Source organism: Scyliorhinus torazame, chromosome 19 (assembly GCF_047496885.1).
Source record: "Scyliorhinus torazame isolate Kashiwa2021f chromosome 19, sScyTor2.1, whole genome shotgun sequence".
Taxonomy (NCBI): Eukaryota; Metazoa; Chordata; class Chondrichthyes; order Carcharhiniformes; family Scyliorhinidae; genus Scyliorhinus; species Scyliorhinus torazame.
Genome location: NC_092725.1, coordinates 144650807 through 144673103, shown reverse-complemented (window position 1 = coordinate 144673103; position 22297 = coordinate 144650807). Strand labels below are relative to the sequence as shown.

The window sequence follows — 22297 nt, the reverse complement described above, 5'->3', positions numbered from 1 at the left end:
ATGGGACTTTTGCGAGCTTGGGAGCATTGGAGGAAAAGTATAAGTTGCCCCGGGGAAATTTCTTGAGATATATGCAGGTGAGGGCATTTACTAGACAACAGGTGAGGGAATTTCCATTGCTCCCGACACAGGGGATACAGGACAGGGTGCTTTCAGGGGTGTGGGTCGGAGAGGGCAAGGTGTCAGAGATTTATCGAGAGATGAGGGAAGAGGGGGAGGAGTCGGTGGGCGAACTAAAAGGAAAGTGGGAAGAAGAACTAGGGGAGGAGATAGAGGAGGGTATGTGGGCTGATGCCCTAAGCAGGGTAAATTCCTCTTCCTCATGCGCCAGGCTTAGCCTGATTCAATTTAAGGTGCTACATAGAGCACACATAACGGGAGCAAGATTGAGCAGGTTCTTTGGAGTGGAGGACAAATGTGGGAGGTGTGGCGGGAGCCCGGCAAACCACGCACATATGTTTTGGGCATGCCCGGCACTGGAAGGGTATTGGAAGGGAGTGACGGGAGTGATTTCGCGGGTGGTGAAGGCCCGGGTCAAACCAGGCTGGGGGTTAGCTCTATTTGGAGTTGCGGAAGAGCCGGGAGTGCAGGAGGCGAAAGAGGCCGACGTTGTGGCCTTTGCGTCCCTAGTAGCCCGGCGCAGGATCCTACTCATGTGGAAGGAGGCGAAACCCCCCTGACTGGAGGCCTGGGTAAACGATATGGCGGGGTTCATTAAACTGGAGCAGATAAAGTTTGCCCTGAGAGGATCGGCTCAAGGGTTCACCAGGCGGTGGCAGCCATTTCTCGACTACCTAGGGGAACGTTAGAGGGAAGACAGATGACCAGCAGCAGCAACCCAGGGGGAGGGGGGGGGGGGGGGGGGGGGGTTTAGTTTAGGTCAAAGATAAAGGGGTTTTGTTACTTGTGTATTGTTTAAAATTTCTGTATTGTTATTGTTGCGTTTGCTTTGTAAGAGGGGAAAAATTGTTGTTTGGGAAAAAATTTTCAATAAAACATTTATTAAAAAAAAAAGTAATGTGGGCTCAAATTCTCCCCCACCATGAGTGATTTAAGAAAGCTGCTTAAAGCCACAAAATGATTCAAGTTTGATATCCTCTCAAAGGCTCTTGTGTCTTCACATGACTTTATCTTACTCTTCAGAATCTTCGACTGGCTATTGAACAGTTCTATGATGCAGGTGGTTCCAGTGTATTGTTGACTTGAATTCCCACCTCCAGTTTTCTAATGGGAGCTGGTTTTCCCAGAATTCCAAGCTTACCCCACCATTTTCTCCTAAAATTGCGTAGTTCTGGGGACCTACTGCCTCAATAAATCCACTAAAATAGTTCTGGAAACTCATTGTGCTACAGTGGCTGAACATGCTCAGCAAGTGAGTTTAATTGCCTGATCCCATAGAGCAGGAGCTTTGATTATAAGACTGATTGTCCAGACACACTGGGTGGGATTCTCCGACCCCCCGCCGGGTGGTTTTCGGGCGGGGTCAGGATTCACGCCACGCCGGTCGGGGGCTGTTAGCAGCGGCCCTCCCGGCAATTCTCTGGCCCCGATGGGCCGAGTGGCCACCCGTTTCTGGCCAGTCCCGCCGGCCTGGATTGGACATGGTCCCACATGGCGGGCCATGGCAGGTAAGTTGGCTGGTGCGGTCCTCGGGGGGGGGGGGGGCCCCCACGGTGGCCTGGCCCGCGATCGGGGCCCATCGATCTGCGGGCGGGGGGCACATCTTCCTTCCGCGCCGGCCCCTGTAGGGCTCCGCCATGGCCGGTGCGGAGGAGACCCCCCCCCCTGCGCATGCGGCAGAATACGCCGGCCTGTTTGCGCATGCGCGGAACCGCGCCAGCAGTCCTGCGTGTGCGCTAACTCACGCAGTCCCTTCGGCTGGTGGTGCGGTGCCAACCCCTCCGGCGCCGGCCTAGCCCCCGGAAATGCAGAGAATTCCGCTACTTCCGGTTGGCCTGACGTCGGAGTGGTTTGCGCCGTTTTTGACGCCGGCATCTGGCCGTCCCACCGATCGCGAAGAATCCTGCCCACTGTCCAGATGTTTTGCTTAAAGGTTTATTGGGCGAGAGGGAGATAGTGGTGGTGTGGTAATGTCACTGGATTAATAATCCCGAGGCCCAGGTGAATGCTGTGGGAACACAGGTTCAAAGCCGGTGCAATTCAATAAATATATGTGAAGTTGTAACCTAGTCTGAGTAACAGTGACTATGAAACTATCAGTCATGAAAACCCATGTGGTTCACTAATCTCCTTTAAGGAAGGAAATCTGCCGTCCTTACCCCGGTCTGGCCGACATGTGATCCCAGACCCACAATAATGTGGTTGACTGATGAATGCCCCTGAAATGGCCCAGCCAAACACTCAGTTCAAGGGCAATTAGGATGGGCAACAAATGCTGACTTTGCCAGCGGCATGAAAGAGTAAATTTTAAAAAGCACACTGTTCAAATGTGGGTTCTAAGTGTGAATGTCCAGGCTGATGTTTTATTTTTATACAGACTATAACTCCTGTATTGTTGGAAAGCAGGTGCTAGTAATGGTTCTGTTGTTTCGATCCTCCCTAAACCCATCTTTTGTTTCTTTATTTGCCCATTAACATCTGCTTGTGCCTCACCCCTTTCTCTTCCACTTTCTACCCGATCACAAGCTTCTCGTCTGTCCTTCCCTTCCCACTTTCTCTGTCCCTAAAGTCATTCACCCGAAATGTTACCTGTTTTCCTCTCTCCACAGGTGTTGCTTCGACCTGTTGAGCATTTGGTTGTATGTTAGTTGTGACGACGCACTGTAACGTGACGGCGTTAAGCACTGCCCAATTCACAGTTTGTGTCAACATTCTCGGGGTAATGAAGCTGATTGAGTAAATTCTCTGTTTCTGCCTTGCAGCCAGAGGCTCAGTGTGCCTACGTTCTGATAGTGACTGCTGTCTACTGGGTTTCTGAGGCTGTCCCCCTTGGCGCAGCAGCGATGGTCCCTGCCTTCCTCTTCCCATTGTTTGGAGTCCTCAAGGCCAGTGAAGTAAGAAAATAGTTAAATCTATCCATTATTCACAGTCTGTATTTATTATAAGCATGCATTTTCCTCCATTTTTGCAATGAGTACCAATGAAAGCTATTTAACCCAGGGCATGAGCCGCGATGAACTTTCCACTCATTGCCCCAGGATAGTGTGTGGACCCCAGAAAATTATTCTCACCATTTCAAAAGAAAGGTGTTGGTTGAGTAAGAAAAAGCACTGTCCAGCGATAGAGATATCTCTAACGGAGCCATGTCAGAGTGATAGACAGAGTTGCGAAGGAGGTAAAACAATATCGACCGCTGGCTCGATGAAAGGGTTTCACAGCCATAAAGCCCGAGGGAGCAGACGGAGATTAAGGAGACTAGCAGCACCAGGAAGGCGAGCGTAGCTGCTGCTGGGACTGCAGAAGGAAAAGAAGATCAAGGCCAACGGATCCTTGGAGCAGATAAGAGCAGGTTCTTGAGCTGGGAGGGTTTGAGTGGGTTAGGGAGAGGGACAGGTGGGTCGGGAGCAGGTAAGAAGGAAAGGAGGGTTCAACCTGTGATTTAAATAAATAGCTCCCCTGAACAGTGATCCCAGTCTCCCTCCTGCCTATCAAATCTTTGAGTTAGAAAATGGGACTTCCCGCTCCTGCCTTACTGCCCACACCAAACATCATAAAGGTCCCTGGAATTTCTAGATGCTTGAAGGTGGATGGGTAAATACTGTACATCAATACAGTGTCGAGTGGGAATCTTCACTCGAGCTGTCTGCTGCTTCAAGCTGTCAATATCTCCAATGTCTACAATAAACCTTCATGCTACAAAAGTATCCATCTTTTAAGAGCATATTTTAGAGATTTGGATCCTTGTCTTCATCAGCGAAAGAGGATTTCATACTGATTCCCAAGACAACAGAGTCCTTTTCCTCAGCTTTCATCACTCCTTGTTATAAGCTGCACGGATCTTACGGGGTAGGGATGATCCGCTACCCTGTGGAGCTAGCAGAATACAAGTTCCCTGATAAAGGGGGACCCTTAACACAGTTCATGTGTCTTTATATAGAGTCGGCCTGTCAGGCACCGACTCGAGAAGACCCAGTTGGGAAGTACTGGAGCTGTATATATAATAGTTAACGTGTCAAATAAAATAAGCTTTGTTTTTCTCTGCATCTCAGTGTGGACTCCTTTTGCTGCCCCTTACAAAAGCTACTTACTGCTACCCACACGTACTCTCTGCATCAGCCCATTGTCCAGATCCCCTGTCCAGTTTCTTTTTAAAAATAAATTTAGAGTGCCCAATTCATTTTTTCCAATTAAGGGGCAATTTAGCGGGGCCAATCCACCTAATCTGCACATCTTGGGGTGTGGGGGCGAAACCCACGCAGACACGGGGAGAATGTTCAAACTCCACACAGACAGTGACCCAGAGCGGGGATCGAACCTGGGACCTCAGCGCCACGAGGCAGCAGTGCTAACCCACTGCGCCTCCATGCTGCCCCCTGTCCAGTTTCAAGTTAACTCTGGATCTTTGCCTGTTCTTGTGGGCGATCCAGAGAAAGCGAAGAGTCAGGTACAGTTCTCCAATTAATAGATGCGTGGATATTTCCTTCAGTTCAAACTATGGTTGGGCCCAAGCTGGACCTTGGTTTCTGCTAATTGTGCCCTCTTTGCCTTCAATCTCTGTGGTAGCATTCTCAAAGAAAGTCTAAAGCAATTGGTTAGGGAGCTCTTGGCTTCTGGCTTCTTTCCCTTTTGTTTTGTGAACGTTTCCAGCAAATACACCCCCAGACAGCAGCAACGCGATGTCACATTGAGCAGAAACAGTGATGGGCATCTGCCTATGTGCCTCCCACAGTGAATATGAGTGCAGAACAAAACATAATTTAAAAAAAAACATTTGTTCATGGGATGTGGGCGTTGCCGGCTGTGCCAGCATTTATTGCCCGTCCCTAATTGCCCTTGAGGAGGCAGTTAAGAATCATCTACATTGATGTGGGTCTGGAGTCACATGTAGGCCAGACCAGGTAAGGACGGCAGATTTCCTCTCCTAAGGGACATAATGCACGGATTATGGAAGGAAGGGGAGTAACATTGAAAAATGATAGAGAAGGAATATTTGCAGATTAAGTAAACTGTTACAAAGACCACCTGCAGCATACAGACTGTCCAAATTCAAAATGCTGTAAGACTGGATTACTGGGAAGTTAATATAGATATTTTATATATTGTGACAGTGCCTCGTAACTCAGTGCACCCGAAGATTCATTAGACATCTTCTAGAACTGCCTGCATTCCTGTTGAGTGGTACCACTCAGATTTACTTTGTAGGAAAACTCCGAACACCCAGTCTGAGATATTCCTCTTAAGGCCAGATGAATATCTGCAAAACACCAACAAAGAAACATCTCAAGGATGTGAAAAGTGAGTCTGAAGAGTTGTTGGTGGTGCAAGAACAACAGGATCTCCATCCACTGGGATGGCACGGTGGCACAGTGGTTAGCACTACTGCCTCACAGCACCAGGGACCCGGGTTCAATTCCGGCCTTGGATGATGATGTGGGTTTCCTCCGGATGCTCCAGTTTCCCCCCGCAGACCAAAGATGTACAGGTTAGGTGGATTGGACATGCGAAATTGTCTTTTAGTGTCCAAAGATGTGCAGGTTAGGTGGGGTTATGAGGATCGAGCAGGGGAATGGGCCGTGGTAGGGTGCTCTTTCGGAGGGTCTGTGCAGACTCAATGGGCGAAATGGCCTCGTTCTGCAATGTCAGGATTCTAAAGCTTCAATTCTAATTGCTCCAACCATTGGAAAACTATGGATTCCAGGGGCGGGATTCTCCGATATCGGCGCGATGTCCGCCGACCGGCGCCAAAAACGGCGCGAATCAGTCCGGCATCGCGCCGCCCCAAAGGTGCGGAAGTCTCCGCATCTTGAGGGGCCGAGCCCTCACCTTGAGAGGCTAGGCCCGCGCCGGACTGATTTCCGCCCCGCCAGCTGGCGCGGAAATGACTTTGCCGTGCGGCGCATGCGCGGGAGCGTCAGCGGTGGAGACCATGGCGAAGGCGGAAGGAAAAGAGTGCCCCCATGGCACAGGCCCGCCCGCGGATCGGTGGGCCCCGATCGCGGGCCAGGCCACCGTGGGGGCACCTCCCGGGGCCAGATCGCCCCACGCCCCCCCCCCCCCCCAGGACCCCGGAGCCCACCCGCGCCGCCGTGTCCCACTGTCCCAAAGGTGGTTCAATCCACGCCGGCTGGTGTGGGTTGACAGCCGCGGGACTTCGGCCCATCCGGGCCGGAGAATCGCTGGCGGATTCCCGCCGACCGGCGCGATTCCCGTCCCCGCCGAATCTCCGGTGGCGGAGAATTTGCGACACGGCAGGGGCGGGATTCACGCCGGCCCCCGGTGATTCTCCGACCCGGTGGGGGGGTCGGAGAATCGCGCCCCTGGTCTTTCCATAAGCATTTCTGTGGTTGTGTTTTGAACAAAAATTGAATTGCTTCAGCATATGAGTTCACATTATTTAAAAAAGGACTGACTCCAGAAACAGACAAGGCTTTGAGCACTAATGGTTGGGTGCACACACTGATTGATTTAGGCTTTAGCATCGGAGCCAGATAAAAATTGAGATTTAATATGAATTTGACAATCACTGTCTCCAATGACCATTGCATCTCGGTTATGAATTAATTGCTGACTTCCCATCCTGAACAAATGTCTTGTTTTTTAATTAGTTCATGGAATATGGATGTCACTTGTACGACTAACATTTATTGCCTCACCCCACTGCTGTTGAGAAGGTGGCGATGAGGATTATCTTGAACCAGTCCACGTCATGTGTTGGAGTGATTTCCACAGTGATGTTGGGTAGTGATTTCCAGGATTATGAAAGTGATACGCTTCCAACTCAGGATGGGAAAATTGCCGGTGACGGTGTCCCATGCATCTGCTGTGTTCTTCTAATTAGTCTAAGTTGCATGTTGGTGAGTTGTTGTAAGTGGATCATATAAATGGTACAGGCTGCTGCAACTGTATGCCGGTGGTGGAGGGAGTTAATATTGAGGATGATAAATGCAGTACCAGCCAAGCTGGCTTCATCGTCCTGGATTCTGTTGAGCTTCTTGAATGTTGTGGAAACCAAATGACTCCACTCAAATAGAGGGTATTTCCATCACACTCCTGACTTGTGTCCTGTACAAGATGGGCAGGCTGTGGAAAGTCCTATGTGTGTATAACAAGGATAAGGCCACAATCACTTCTTTGTATGTTAAGCTGCTTATGAATGTAATACTTTAGGTGCTTGAAACAATGATATGTTGAATTTCTGTTGCGTAGGAATGAGTTATAGACTGAAATGATCATGGTGCCATGACTGGTAAACCCGAACACTTATAGTTTTTTGAGTTTTTCTGTAAACTGCAACGTACATCTGAACGTGATACCTCCCAACTGCAGGGTCATGGAACCTGATACCTCCCAACTGCAGGGTCATGGAACCTGATACCTCCCAACTGCAGGGTCATGGAACCTGATACCTCCCAACTGCAGGGTCATGCCACAAATTATTTGCAGTATGATATTTTCTGTTTGGATAAGATAGCTAATTTATGTCTTAACTAACTTCTATTCAAATCAAACTATAATAAGCCCAATGAGAGGCGAGGATTACCATTTAATGCCAAACGGTTTAAAACTATGGACCCACTTTCCTCTGCTTAATGCTCTGCCTGTGGTTCTGAGGCACCAGGAATACTTTTGATGCAAATTGCTGTTAAGCCAGTATCATTCAGGCTTTAGAGTTTAGTTTAAATGATTAGTATTAAAGCAATTATTTCATTAATAAAAGAAATGAATACATTCTTACTTGCACAATAATCTGAACCCACACTCCTCATAATATTATGTGTTTCCAAGAGTTTAATTGGATATGTGAAGAAATGAACTGATGTATGTGAAATTATAGGTTCAGGATTAACTGTCACTCAGCATAAAATAGGAAATAACCAGTTGCAGGGGTTATGTTAATCGGCTCTGTAAAATGAAAATCTCTACCATACTGCATTAACGCAACATTATTACCATTTACAGTTTTCCCTTGAAGGTTTCCACTGTCCAGTTCATGCTCTGTAACTACAAAACAGGAGAATATACATTTTATTATTAAGAGCTTCCATTTTGCTGAGGAGGCTTCAGGCCAATCCACATCAAACAACCTGCTCTAAAAACTCTGCCCATATTTTGACAGCCGTGACCAATTCCACCGCAGCAGTTGAAGCAATCCACAACATCCTAAAACAAAGTCAATTCACCTTATCTCTCAATGTTAACAGACCCTTTAAAACTTCCAGGATCTGGATCAGCATCATGATCAATAACTAATCAGTTCCTCCTTGGGCTGTACTCTAGCTGTGTACCGACATTTGTTGAAAACCGTCAATTTTCCCCCAGATTATTTACAGATAAACAGGCCTGAAAACAAGGGTGAAAACATCACCTCTGCCCATCTTCAAAGATGGGGCTATTAAAGTTTTTATGGTTTACCAGAGCAGGCAAGAAAAGAAGAGACATCCAAACTTTCCTAGAATGTGTTACTGTGATGGCTAAACACTATTTTGTAGGTAACTTATACTTTAAACCACAGAACAGACATTTCTTTTTTGCTTCAATCATAAGTGAAAAAATACTGTTATATTTAGCACTATCTTTTAACTAGACAGTCAATTCTCCCACAATCAGTCCAGAATGATTATTAGCACCCGAGGGTTTACTTTTGATCTTCTTCTTTCCCAACCTGGAAACTTTTAATTTCAGGATTTTCCTTCACAGTGTAAGTTTTCCTGGAAACTTCCCCCTCTAGCTAAAGCTTTTAAATCTTTGAGCCTTGTTTAAACTCCCCTTGAATTTGATACAGACCCTACCAAAACAATCCTGTCTGTGATATTCAGTGATATTTTAGGGAAGCCTATAACGCAATATCACAATGACTTCCTCTGTACCATTCCCATCTCAAAGCGAATCACTATGGCGATGTGAATCATGTGGGCCTTGTATCCAGATGGAAGTGATGATTTGTTATTCTTTATACCCCAACTCTGTCATGGAATTAAATGAACAGTTTGAAGCATACTTGTTTACCACCTGACATTCTCGATGCTTTTCTGGGATTTTGGAGACTCTTAGTCTATCCACTGTTAGCACCTTCTTGCCTGACAAACAATCTGGTTATCCTTTAACCTCTAACAATCAAACAATCCAGGTTGGTAGTAAGGCAAACCTCCAAGCCGATCACGATGGCGCCTTTCATTGTACCTTAAATAAAAGACACAGTGCAAAACAAAACAATCTCAGAGACCTTATAATTGTAACAATGACCTCTCATAGACTGCAGCTTTGGTGTAGACATCGGTTGACCACCATTTTTTAGGACAGCGGCTGACACCCCCGTTGTATGGGTTCTCCCAACAACGATGGGAAATGTTTTTTTCCAGTTTTTTTTAATGAAGATAGGTTTCAGAAGTGCCTGTAAATGTTGGAGCGAGTTCCATTAAACTCCTGTCTTCAATTTAAAGCTCAGTGATGCTGAATAACAATTTTATAATGGTATTATAATGAAGGAGTAAAGATTATTCAAAATGGGTCTTATGTCATAAGCTGACTAGTTCATTTGACTTCTCAGGATTTGTTCCAACATTTATTGCCCAAAGTTCAAGGAAGCAAATGTGAAGCTCAGCTTTTTTTAAACGACCTGACTCATCATTTTCAATCTGACTTCCTGGGTTTCCAGATTGGTGTCTGAGCTCCTTTCGGCATCGGAAATGTGAGGCAATGCTGCAGGCTACTTTATAATTTACAGGAGCATTCTTGGAAATGCTATTTAGAGGAGAGTCTTGGAGTTTCATGCTTCATTCCCAATGCCTGTGTCATGAAGAGCAGTCTTACCCAAAACAACTAATCAGCCCGAGCCACCTTTAGTTTTATTTCTCTTTCCTTCCTGTTTTCTCCGGGGATATGATTAACTGGTCATCTTCAGTCCTCTGATTCTTTCCCTTTGGAGCCATCCTCCTTGTTCAGCTTTGGCAGTGAATGTTGACAGGCTATTCGGTAGTGAGGACACTGTCACCGGGCTGACATCCACAGAAGTTAACATTAGAGGAGTAATTACTGGATAATGAACAGGAGATGGACCTCCAGCTAATTTACTCTTCCTGGGTTTAGGGGTTGTGAAGTCAGTCTGAACACTTACATTATTGCCCAGTTGGAATCAAGACTTGGCACAAACCATTATTGAAGTCATTGGTCGGTCCCTATTGCTGCAACCCGAGCCCCACCGAAGGCAGGGCCAGCAAGCTGCTGAAATCTCCATTCACATTGGGCCTGGGAGATGGCGCTGGGGGTGGTCGGGGCTGGGAAACTCCAGCCTATTTCTAGGCTTCACACCATGTCAGGCCAGGCATGTGCCCACTGAGCCAACGGGGCACTTTGACACGCGTCTTTGCAAAGCTCATTAAGCTACTTTCACAACATCTGATAACCCCCCCTCCCCCCTACCCAACTCCATTTCCATAACGGATTGAAATGAACATTAGGCAGAAACAAAATGGACGGTCAATTTTAACAGGCGGGAGAGATGCAACCAAAGGACGGGGACCCGTGCCTCTCCCCCTTTAAAAATATCGACTTCCCAGAAACAGATGGTAGTGGAAGGGATTCATCCTGGAAATGAGCAGTGATATGAAATGACAGACAACTTTAATGACCGATTAATGCCTTTTCTCAAAATTGTTAACAACTGGCAAGGCAGTATTTATTGTCCATTGCTAATAGGCAGACAGATCTCTAATGGGTAGCACAGTTGTTAGCACTGTTGCTTCACAGAGCCAGGAACCCAGGTTCGATTCCCGGCTTGGGTCACTATCTGTGCGGAATCTGTGCATTCTCCCTGTGTCTGTGTGAGTTTCCTCTGGGTGCTCCGGTGTCCTCCCACAAGTCCAAAAGATGTGCTTGTTAGGTGGATTGGCCGTGATAAATTGCCCTTAGTGTCCAAAATTGCCCTTAGTATTGGGTGGGGTTACTGGGTTAAAGGGATAGGGTGGAGGTGTTGACCTTGGGTAGGGTGCTCTTTCCAAGAGCCGGTGCAGACTCGATGGGCCGAATGGCCTCCTTCTGCACTGTAAATTCTATGATAATCTATGATTTTAATTCAATGATAATGACGGAACAGTGATATGTTTCTAAGTCATGACGATGTGTGACTTGGAGAGGAACCTTCAGATGCTAGTGCTTCCATTCTCCTGTCCCCCTTCTTCTCCCAGGCAATAGAAGTTGCTGCTCTAGTACCTTTAAAATGGCAGAATCACCAAATTGTATATAATCCTTTCAATATTAATTATCCACTGTTTCATTCTTTGCAATCGTTCACATACTCAGCTCTCCCCACCGTTGTCCATATTTCCAATTGATTCACAACGCTGACCACCTAAGCTTGATTTTAATTAAGTGCTGCTTTGCTCGCCCACAGTGTGAGAAGGTACACGTGGTATTTTTAAAAGGCTGTAATTGCCTTGGCATGGACCTGTCAGGCAAATATTAACCTGCTGTGATATTCCTCATTGGCAACATGGAAAATCTCCACTATGGCAGAAGCTGGATTTGTCTTATTGACACCTTTTAAATCAACTTCTTTGCCGCCCAACAGCCCCCTTTTAGGGTAGCAGCAGCCCCCCCCCCAGTATATTCCAGTAGTTGACAGTCTCACTCATTCAGGATGAGGCAAGCAGCAATCTGACGCCAGATAGGACATTGTGCTTGATGATGTCAAGGCCTTGGAATGGGCACCTGGCCAGCTTGATCACAGTGAGGCAGCTGAGACTTAGTTACAGAAGCAGCATTTAAAATATGTGTTACTGGAGGGCCCTTTGTTCAGAGTCATCGGCGAAACTTGGCAAGTGCTCCTGAAAGCTGAACCAGCAAAACAAAACCAAAGAAACTTAGGAAAATATTGGTCTTAAAGGCACCCTCCTCAACAGGAGGATTGGGGTGAGCTTGATGATCAGCATTGGTGTGAGAAATGGGTTTACTTGATTGGGCGATACTGCTCAGGGCAGAGAAAGGTTTATGTAAACTTGCTTCTTATAAAAGGGATTCATACAAAATGTGAGGTTTGTTTTTCCTGTCCATTGCATTGTTGAACATCTTTAAAAGAGAAGTTGTGATTTTCCGTTGCTGGTGCGTTGCAGTAAGAGTGCTACATTGGGAGCAGACAGGCACTCCTGCCAACCCCTCACACTCACTGTAGCTATCAACTTTCTCTGTCTATTTCAAAAGTGAAACATGAACAGAGTGCAGTAGCCACAAGAGGAGAACATAGAACATAGAACATAGAAAATACAGCACAGAACAGGCCCTTCGGCCCACGATGTTGTGCCGAACCTTTGTCCTAGATTAATCATAGATTATCATTGAATTTACAGTGCAGAAGGAGGCCACCCGGCCCCCCGAGTCTGCACCGGCTCCCAGAAAGAGCACCCTACCCAAACTCAACACCTCCACCCAACACCAAGGGCTATTTTGGACATTAAGCGCAATTTAGCATGGCCAATCCACGTAACCTGCACGTCTTTGGACTGTGGTAGGAAACCGGAGCACCCGGAGGAAACCCACGCACACACGGGGAGGACGTGCAGACTCCGCACAGACAGTGACTCAAGCCGGGAATCGAACCTGGGACCCTGGAGCTGTGAAGCAGCAGTGCTAACCACTGTGCTACCGTGCCCCTATACATGTATGAAATAAATATTGGGAAATATAAATGGAATTAATAGAGGGAGATACAAGAGACAAATAAAACGTTAAAAAAAGTTATGATTTTAAAACTCCAAAGCAGCAGTAATTATCATATCGCATGTTAAAAATTCACTGACTCCGAAATTCACCAGCCCTAACTTTAGCTAGTACCCTTCATGTGGAAGTGAGCAATCCAAGTTCACAACATTGCAGTTATTTCAATACCAAGGGGGCGGAATTCTCCGTCTCGCCAGCCGTGTTTTCCTGGGCAGCTTGCCCTCGCCGACAGCGGGATTCTCCGTCTCGCCAGCCGTGTTTTCCTGGGCAGCTTGCCCTCGCCGACAGCGGGATTCTCTGTTCCCGCCACCTGCCAATGGGATTTCCAATTGTAGCCACCCCACGTTGCCGGGAAGCCGGGCTTGAGTGCACTGCCGGCAAAACGGAGAATCACGCCGGCAGAGACAAGTCTTTCAGCGAGGATTGAAACAGCAGAGTTTGCAAAGCAGCTTGGTATCGTTGATAACAGTGTTCGTATTTCTATGTTTATCTGTGCATCTGCACGTGGATAGTAGAAGTTTCTGTTTGATTCACCTCGTGTAGTTAGCCTCACAGTTAAAATACCCTCTGAAAACTTAGCACCTGTTCAAATCCCACCATTGTTACTTGAAGCACAATGTTTACTTAAGTGGCAGAGCTATCTTGTAAATGCAGCTAGTTACAGCTCCTCTAATATCATCACTCCCTTTCCTTTTGTGGTAGTCACCACTAGCAGTATTATATGTATTACGGTAAGACACGTATAATAGAGGGACATGGGTAAATCCCTGCCTGCTGGCTCCGCCCAGTAGGCGGGGTATAAATGTGTGTGCTCGCCGTGCTGCAGCCATTCTGGTCCAGCTACAGGAGGCACCACATCTTTGCTCAATAAAGCCTCGATTGTTCCACTACTCGTGTCTTTGTGGTAGATGGTAGTGCATCACCATTATAATGTGAAAAAAATTCAGAAACCCCAGCCAGTGGCCAACCTGCTGAATGTAAGCTTGCGGGGTTGGTTTCGGGGGGAGCGATTGGAAGCAATAGGACAGTTAAGTGCAGGCACTCAGATGACAGTGGCCTTGGTGCAAGGAGCTGCTCCATTTCAATTGCTCACCTTGCTGTTGTCACCTTGCTGGCGGTTAAATGTCCCCCACAATTCCCTCTTTCTGCAGCATTTTCAGGAGGAAAGGAAAATCACATTTCACAAAAGGAGACAAAACGTTGCACAAGAGCGACCGGGGACGGCGTTCCTCTGTCATTGACCTTTCTTATTCTTGTGGAAAATCCCCTGCTCTTTGCTTGAGATTTGCCCACGGCATTGTGCCTGGAGGTCAAAGGGCAAACATGTCACCACCCATGGAGAGCACATCGTCACACTTAAAATGTTACTTTTTAAATAAAACTGAATTGTAAGTAAAATCCCTCAAGTGGTAAAAGTCAATTTGTAACTCCATTTCGTTGACCAATGCGTCAGAGACAGGGCTAAAGTTCCCTCTTTAAAGTCACATCGATGTCTGCTCAGCATTTAATACATACACTGAACTGTGACTAAAGAAAGCAAAGTGCATTGTGAGGGGTGAGGTACTCACCCAGCAAAGAGGCGACTCTACTGACTGGGTGAGAAGTGATCATTGAGAGGGAGAGACTGCAGCCACTGCTCTGGGTCGACATTCTCCGACCCCCCGCCGATCGGAGAATCGCTGGGGGCTGGCGTGAATCCCGCCCCCGCTGGTTGCCGAAGTCTCCGGCATGGGATATACGGCGGGGGCGGGAATCGCGCCGCGCCAGTTGGCGGGCCCCCCCCCGCTCGATTCTCCGGCCCAGATGGGCCGAAGTCCCGCCGATAAATTGCCTGTCCCGCCGGCGTAAATTAAAACACCTACCTTACCGGCGGGACAAGGCGCGTGGGCGGGCTCCGGGGTCCTGGGGGGGGGGGGCGCGGGGCGATCTGGCCCCGGGGGGTGCCCCCACGGTGGCCTGGCCCGCGATCGGGGCCCACCGATCCGCGGGCGGGCCTGTGCCGTGGGTGCACTCTTTCCCTTCCGCCTCCGCCACGGCCTCCACCATAGCGGAGGTGGAAGAAACTCCCTCCACTGCGCATGCGTGGGAAACTGTCAGCGGCCGCTAACGCTCCCGCGCATGCGCCGCCCGGAGATGTCATTTCCGCGCCAGCTGGCGGGGCAACAAAGGCCGTTTCCGACAGCTGGCGGGGCGGAAATCCCTCCGGCGTCGGCCTAGCCCCTCAATGTTGGGGCTCGGCCCCCAAAGATGCGGAGCATTCCGCACCTTTGGTGCGGCACGATGCCCGTCTGATTGGCGCCATTTTGGGCGCCAGTCGGCGGACATCGCGCCGTTTTCGCCCGATGTCTGAACTGTGGGATAGGTTACATTCACGCCTTTGCTAATGAGCCGACATTTCAGCACTGTGAGGTAAAAGGGAAGGAGTTTAAACTTCAACCACTAACTTTTTCACAGAACGATTCGGAGTGTGCAAACAACTTCACTAAAATTCATAGGAAAGTGTCAGCATATTGCAGTATTAAACAAGGGGGATCTTTCGGCAATACACGACATGGCAGCCAGATAAACAAAGGCTTTGTGCCCGTGTGACCATTCATAGTGGAATGGAATTTCTGAATGAAAATCCTGTTCTCAAAAGCACGGAATCAATATCCTGGGGGTTACCATTTATCAGATACTGAACTGGACCAGGCATATTAATACTGTGGCTACCACAGCAGGTCAGAGGCTGGGAATCCTGTGCGAGTAACTCACTCCTAACTCCCCAAAGCCTGTACACCATCTACATACCAAGGCACAAGTCGGAGTGTAATGGAATACTCTCCACTTGCCTGGATGAGTGAAGCTCCATCAACACTGAAGAGGTTCAACACCATCCAGGACAAAGCAGCCCCGCTTGATGACTCCCCCTTCCACAAACATTCAATCCCTCCACCACCGACACAGTAGCAGCCGTGTGTACCGTCTACAAGATGCACTACAGTAATTCAGCAAGGTTCCTCAGACAACACCTTCCAAACCCACGACCGCTACCACATAGAAGGACAAGAGCAGCAGATACCTGGGAACTCCATCACCTGGAGGTTCCCCTCCAAGTCACTCACCACCCCGACTGGGAAATATATCGCCGTTCCTTCACTGTCGCTGGGTCAGAATCCTGGAACTCCCTCCCTAACAGCACAGTGGATGCACCTACACCTCAGGGACTGCAGCGATTCAAGAAGACAGTTCACTATCACCTTCTGAAGGACAATTAGGGATGGGCAATAAATGCTGGCCTAACCAGTGACACCCACATCCCGGAAATTAACTTTTAAAAAATGGTTAAAAGCTGGGAGCATCTGCCAGAAGTGAAAGGTGTGAGGTTAAAACAAAGGCTGCATTTCCTGCTAGTGATGTACATGTTCAGTTCAAGTACGCTGTTCCCTGAAATCATTGTGAGCAACAGAGTAGAAGGTGGCCAGGAATCAAATCCTCACAGCTCTGTTTTAGGCAGTGACGTTCATTTGTCCATCCAGAAGGTGTCCTTGGCTCCATAATGTTAACACAACTCTTCCAAATTCACTGGACATAGAAAATACCTAAACCGGAACTATATGAATGTGTCTTCAACCAATTATTCAAAATTGTGGCGCAGCATTTTTAACCTTGGGCAGAACTGGATTAAATAGACTATTTGAACAAAAGATGGAGCATCCTTACTCCCTTAGGCTCCAAACAAGAAAATGTTTGTCTTTTGTGTAGCACCTCTGGAAGTTCCCTTGAGGATTGGGTCCCAGTATCTTTAACAGAGCCCCAGGAGGCCCTGCCCCACCACTCAGAGTTTTCACAGAACTTGCGCGTGGGCGCATCCTAATGCTCATTTTTGGCACAAAGTTCGATGAAATCTTACATCTGTTTTTATAGGATGCTCAAATCTGCTCCATCTTTTACACCCCAAAATCTCCCTCTGCAAAATACAGACTTAGGGAAAAGTGGGATGCCACAGATTTCCTGAGGTCTGTTCTGATAGAGATGTAACTTGACATTTAAAATGTTTTGCACTCTGTGGGAAGCACGGTAGCATGGTAACACAGTGGTTAGCACAGTTGCTTCACAGCTCCAGGGTCCCAGCCTAGATTCCCGGCTTGGGTCACTGTCTGTGCGGAGTCTGCACGTTCTCCCCGTGTCTGCGTGGGTTTCCTCCGGGTGCTCCGGTTTCCTCCCACAGTCCAAAGATGTGCAGGTTAGGTGGATTGGCCATGATAAATTGCCCTTAGTGTCCAAAAATGTTATGTGGGGTTACTGGGTTATGGGGATAGGGTTGAGGCGTGGGCTTAAGTAGCGAGCTCTTTCGTAAGGGCCGGTGCAGACGTGATGGGCTGAATGGCCTCCTTCTGGTATTTTAGCACCATTTATTTTAACAATTTATTTTATTATTCACCTCACTGACCTGCGACATCTTTATGGAATTATAATGATTTGTATTAAAATAGAAAAGCTTCCACAATGATATTTTCTCAAACGTGCTGGGTAGTGTTTCCACTTTAGGCACGATGGCCGCGATTCTCCCAATGGGAGTCGAAGTGCCGACGCCGGAGTGAAAACAGGAGTGTTTCACTCCGGCGTCAGAGCCCGCTCCCAGCCCTCTATTCTCCCGGTCCCGGGGGGCTAGAAGCGGCGTCGCGTAATTTACGCGCGCTGGGCCTTGGCGCCGCGTAAAAAGCGGCGCTGCGTAAATGACGTCCCCGCGCATGCGCGGTTGCCATCCTCCCCGAGGCCATCCCGCAAGAAGATGTCGGATGGATCTTGCGGGGCGGCAGAGGAAAGAAGGTCCTCCTTTAGAGAGGCCGGCCCGCCGATCAGTGGGCACCGATGACGGGCCAGACCCCATTGGAGGCCCCCCCCCCCGGTGCAGGAAACCCCTCCCCCCCCCACAGGCCGCCCCACCCCAGCATTCGACCAGGTGTGGACGGCGCCGGCGGGAACCTGTCGTGTTGGGCCGGCCGCTCGGCCCATCCGGCCCGGAGAATCGCCACTCGCCCGTTGCAAACGGTGAGCGCCAATTCTCCCAGCGGCCAGCCGTGATTCTCGCCGCGCTGGTTTGGGGGGGGGGAGAATCGCGTGTGGGTGTCGGGGCGGCGTGGTGGGACACGCATGGCGCCCCGGCGATTCTCCCACCCGGCGTGGGGGGGGGGAGAATTCCGCCCCATATTGGCAACTCAAGTGCAAATTACACTCAAAATTGCATTAGTTTCCGAAATTGATTTTATGATTCAAGTTTTGGCTCAAATTCATTTGCTTGAATGATCCCTGGAATGAAGAGCTTGTCATATGAGGAACGGTTGAGGACTCTGGGTCTGTACTCGTTGGGGTTTAGAAGGATGAGGGGGGATCTTATTGAAACTTACAGGATACTGCGAGGCCTGGATAGAGTGGACGTGGAGAGGATGTTTCCACTTGTAGCAAAAACTAGAAGCAGAGGACACCATCTCAGACTGAAGGGACGATCCTTTAAAACAGAGATGAGGAGGAATTTCTCCAGCCAGAGGATGGTGAATCTGTGGAACTGTTTGCCGCAGAAGGCTGTGGAGGCCAAATCACTGAGTGTCTTTAAGACAGAGATAGATAGGTCCTTGATCAATAAGGGGATCGGGGGTTATGGGGAGAAGGCAGGAGGATGCGGATGAGAAAATATCAGCCATGATTGAATGGCGGAGCAGACTCGATGGGCCGAGTGGCCTAATTCTGCTCCTATGTCTTATGGTCTTACGGTCTTGAACACTAATGTTTAATTGTTTGTGAATCATTGCAATCTGTTGGATTTTCAAAATGTAATTTTTATATTATGAGCTTCCTTGATGTTTCAGGATTGGTCACTTGGTGCAGTTTTATTGTTGCAGCTGAACATTGTCTGATTTTGGGTGAATTGTGTTGAAAAACCAGTACAATCTCCTCGAAACTCCAGGCTAAAGATATTATCAGTGCCGCAACTTACATTTGCAAGTTAGCGAGGGACGGCTGAATCTGCAGACCACTGATCCCAGAGAGAGGAGCTTACCCAAGATTAAACACTCTTTCAGTATTCCTTGCGGGCCAGAGTACTGGAACACTCAACTTGGGACAACCTTCAATCTCTCCTCAGCCATCCTGATCACAACCCAGAGCTGAGGTCCTTTTCCAAGCCAGTGTTCATTCCTGACAGTCCTCCACTGCAGTTTCTTCCCACTGGTTAGGATGACAATATGCCAGCTACTGGGCAGAGAGGTGACCCTTCAGCATGTTAATGTGGCCCTGCCATTAAGAGTGCCAGGGTCTTCACATCCTGAGTCTTCCTGGATTTTTACCCGGCCTCCTGCACTCCCAATAAATGACAGGGGACTGGATTCTCCGTCCCGCCACACCACATTTCTGTTTCACCCGCCGGCGGGATTCTCCGTTACGACGGCCAGTCAATGGGGTTTCCCATTGTGGAGCAGCCTCATGCCGTCGGGAAACCCCCGGGCACCGGCAAAACAGAGCATCCCGATGCCGGAGGGTGTCTGTTTCCATTATGTCCTCTTGTATGAGAGAAATAATGCCATTCGGGACAATCTTGTAATGTAACCTACATAGAATTATATGTGAAATTACAACATGCAGACAAGCCAATTGCCCTCACCTGTCTGTGTTAGTATGTGTCCTCTTCAGTAGTCTTAATGCCAAATACCCATACTTCCTTATCCCCTTTCCTCTGACTGCATGTCAAATCTGGGTCGGGTGGAAGTTACTGAGAAATGGAAAGGTATCGTGCTGGAATCACGACACCAAAAGTTCTGCACTCGGAGACCTCCTCTGTCGATAAACCAGCTTCAGCCCAGCAGGGAACTCCACAATGGTTTCTCTCAGGGCCCCCATTAAAATGCATTTGTGGTTCCTGTGATGTTAAAGGACTCTGATTTTCAGAAACCTATGAGTGTCTCATAAAACTGCAAGATTAAGTAGCCAAACGGGCAATGCCATCTTTAAGTTTCCAGCATATAAAAAACCTGTTCATTTTAAACTCCTCCCAACCAAGTTCCCATCAGCTGAGTCGGGCTTAAATAGAAGATGTGGTTGCTCCCCGTTACTGTCGTTCTCAGGCCTGTCAACGTGTGGCACTGCACTGGAAGATGACATTTCAGGGGAGGTGGTGGCGTAGTGGTATTGTCACTGGATGAGTAATCCAGAGACCCAGAGTAATCCTCTGGGGACACAGGTTCAAATCCCACTGCGGCAGATGGTGAAATTGGAATTCAATAAAAATCAGGAATGTTGACCATGAAACCAGTGTCTGTTGTTGGAAAAACCCAACCAGTTCCTGGGAATGTGCCGTCCTGACCTGGCCGGGCCTACACGTAACTTCAGGCACAGCCACTCAGTTTAATTGCTGGCCAGTGACACACACACCCCATGAATGAATCGTAGTTGCTGTGCAGGACTGTCAATAAGATATGCAGCTGTCAGACTGAGACACTGAGCAGAATGGTCCATGTTGTGGATATTGACTGTATTCAGCCCCGGAGCTGATGGCTGTGTGTGCTTTGTGCAGGTAGCTTCAGAATACTTCAAAGACACGACCTTACTGCTGATCGGTGTCATCTGCTTGGCTGCGTCCATTGAGAAGTGGAACTTACACAAGAGGATTGCCCTCCGTATGGTGATGTTAGCAGGTGCCAAACCGGGAATGTGAGTATTATTACTTCAGGCTCCAGATGTGTGCTGTGGAAGTTATTGGTCGAAGAGTATCAAAGGAAGACTGCAGCGAAAGTTGAGCTTCTATTGGTTCTTTGTCTTCAAGATTTAATGAAGGATGGATTTCTCAATTAGTTAAACCTACTTAATGGCCAGAAAGTGACCTTAATCCATCAGAAATATGCCACAGCTCAGTTATGTTGCATCATCATCTATTTAGTGTCTCGTTGAATTTTACGATCAGATTTTTTTATTGCGGTTAAATCCCTTTGCCACTTTCTCCATTACATCATTTAACCGAGGCGCTGATAATTTTCATTTATTTTTCTGGAGATTCTGTCAGAACAGCACTAAGTCATATAGAATAGCGACACCAGGGATTGCCAACAGCTAATTTTCATGCCAAGGGCGGCATGGTAGCACAGTGGGTAGCACTGTAGCTTCACAGCTCAGGGGTCCCAGGTTCAATTCTCCCCCCACAGTCCAAAGATGTGCAGGTTAGGTGGATTGGCCATGCTAAATTACCCTTAGTGTCCAAAAAGGTTTGGTGGGGTTACAGGGATGGGGTGAGGTGTGGGCTTGGGTCGGGTGCTCTTTCCAAGGGTCGGTGCAGACTTGACGTGCTGAATGGCCTCCTTCTGCACTGTACATTCTGTGATTCTATGAAAGAAACCTGTAAAAAGACCTCCTTCTGTGTTTTGAGGCTGTTTGCCCCAGGTCCTTGACTATTTTTTCTTGCCTGCAATTAATTGCTTTGGAAACTTTTGTGTCACGTGTTCTGGTATATCCATTTGTTTTGGTACATCCACAAACTTAATACAATAGTATCGGAATTCCCTTTATTTTTGTTTATTTGTAGGAAGTAGGTGAGAGCAACAGAGAGATTGTAACTGATTCAGGCTGCCCCACCAACAGGCCAGGCCCACTCGCACTAGGGTTTCCCACAACAGTTTTGCCTGGAAATGGTCCCTCTTTAACCTTGCAGACCGGGTGGCCACGTGGGAGCGTGACGTCGCGGCTACAAAGGAGGTCTCGTGTCGGGAGCGCGGGAGTCATCCCTGGGAGTGTGGCCAGAGTTCAAGTGTTGCAGCAGCTGCTAAGCTCGTGAATAGACTTTGTTTAGTTGGAGCCTCTATGGTCAGTGATTTGGGAACCCACAAGATTTACAAAGCTCTCATGCAGAACCACTTGCACTTCACCAGCAATCAAATGTCAAGTGTTGTTTTTGCTTGTCCTGTTGGTGGGGCAGCCTGAATCAGTTACAATCTCTCTGTTGCTCTCACCTACTTCCTACAAATAAACAAAAATAAAGGGAATTCCGATACTATTGTATTAAGTTTGTGGATGTACCAAAACAACTTCCTGCCCCCTCATTGATTGTGGTTATTGGGTTTTTCCAGTTGGCTTTACCATTCAAACAGATTTTGAAAAACCTGAAATTTGCATATCACAAGTTTATTTGATTTGATCAGCCAGTTGTTGGGAGGTATGGCGTATGGACCTTCAGCTGTTTGCAACAGGCAGACTACTGACCATACTCGACCAGAACTTGCTTGCAAAAGACAGAAAATAATATCTAATGTCAGATGTGATTCTGTGATTGGACAGCACTTGCTGAATAATCCCGAATTTGTTAAGAATTAAGCTAACAACCAATTTAAGATTATTAGTTAGGCCCGCCATAACACTTGTCCTTACTTGAAGCTACATATATTAAAACACAAGAACTTGCCTTCTGCAGGAAAGGAAACATGTCCAGCATTGCACCCTGTTT

At 47.9% G+C, this 22297-nt stretch overlaps 1 protein-coding gene across 4 annotated transcripts in view; it reads left to right on the top strand.

Moving 5' to 3' along the window:
* slc13a4 (solute carrier family 13 member 4) overlaps window positions 1-22297 on the top strand; it is a 135162-nt gene that overhangs the window by 33540 nt on the left and 79325 nt on the right. For all 4 annotated transcript variants that reach the window (XM_072485367.1, XM_072485366.1, XM_072485368.1 and 1 more), the window contains exons 2-3: window positions 2883-3014; window positions 20381-20517. In XM_072485367.1, coding sequence (XP_072341468.1) covers window positions 2883-3014; window positions 20381-20517 — 269 coding nt within the window. The remainder of the gene's footprint in view (window positions 1-2882; window positions 3015-20380; window positions 20518-22297) is intronic.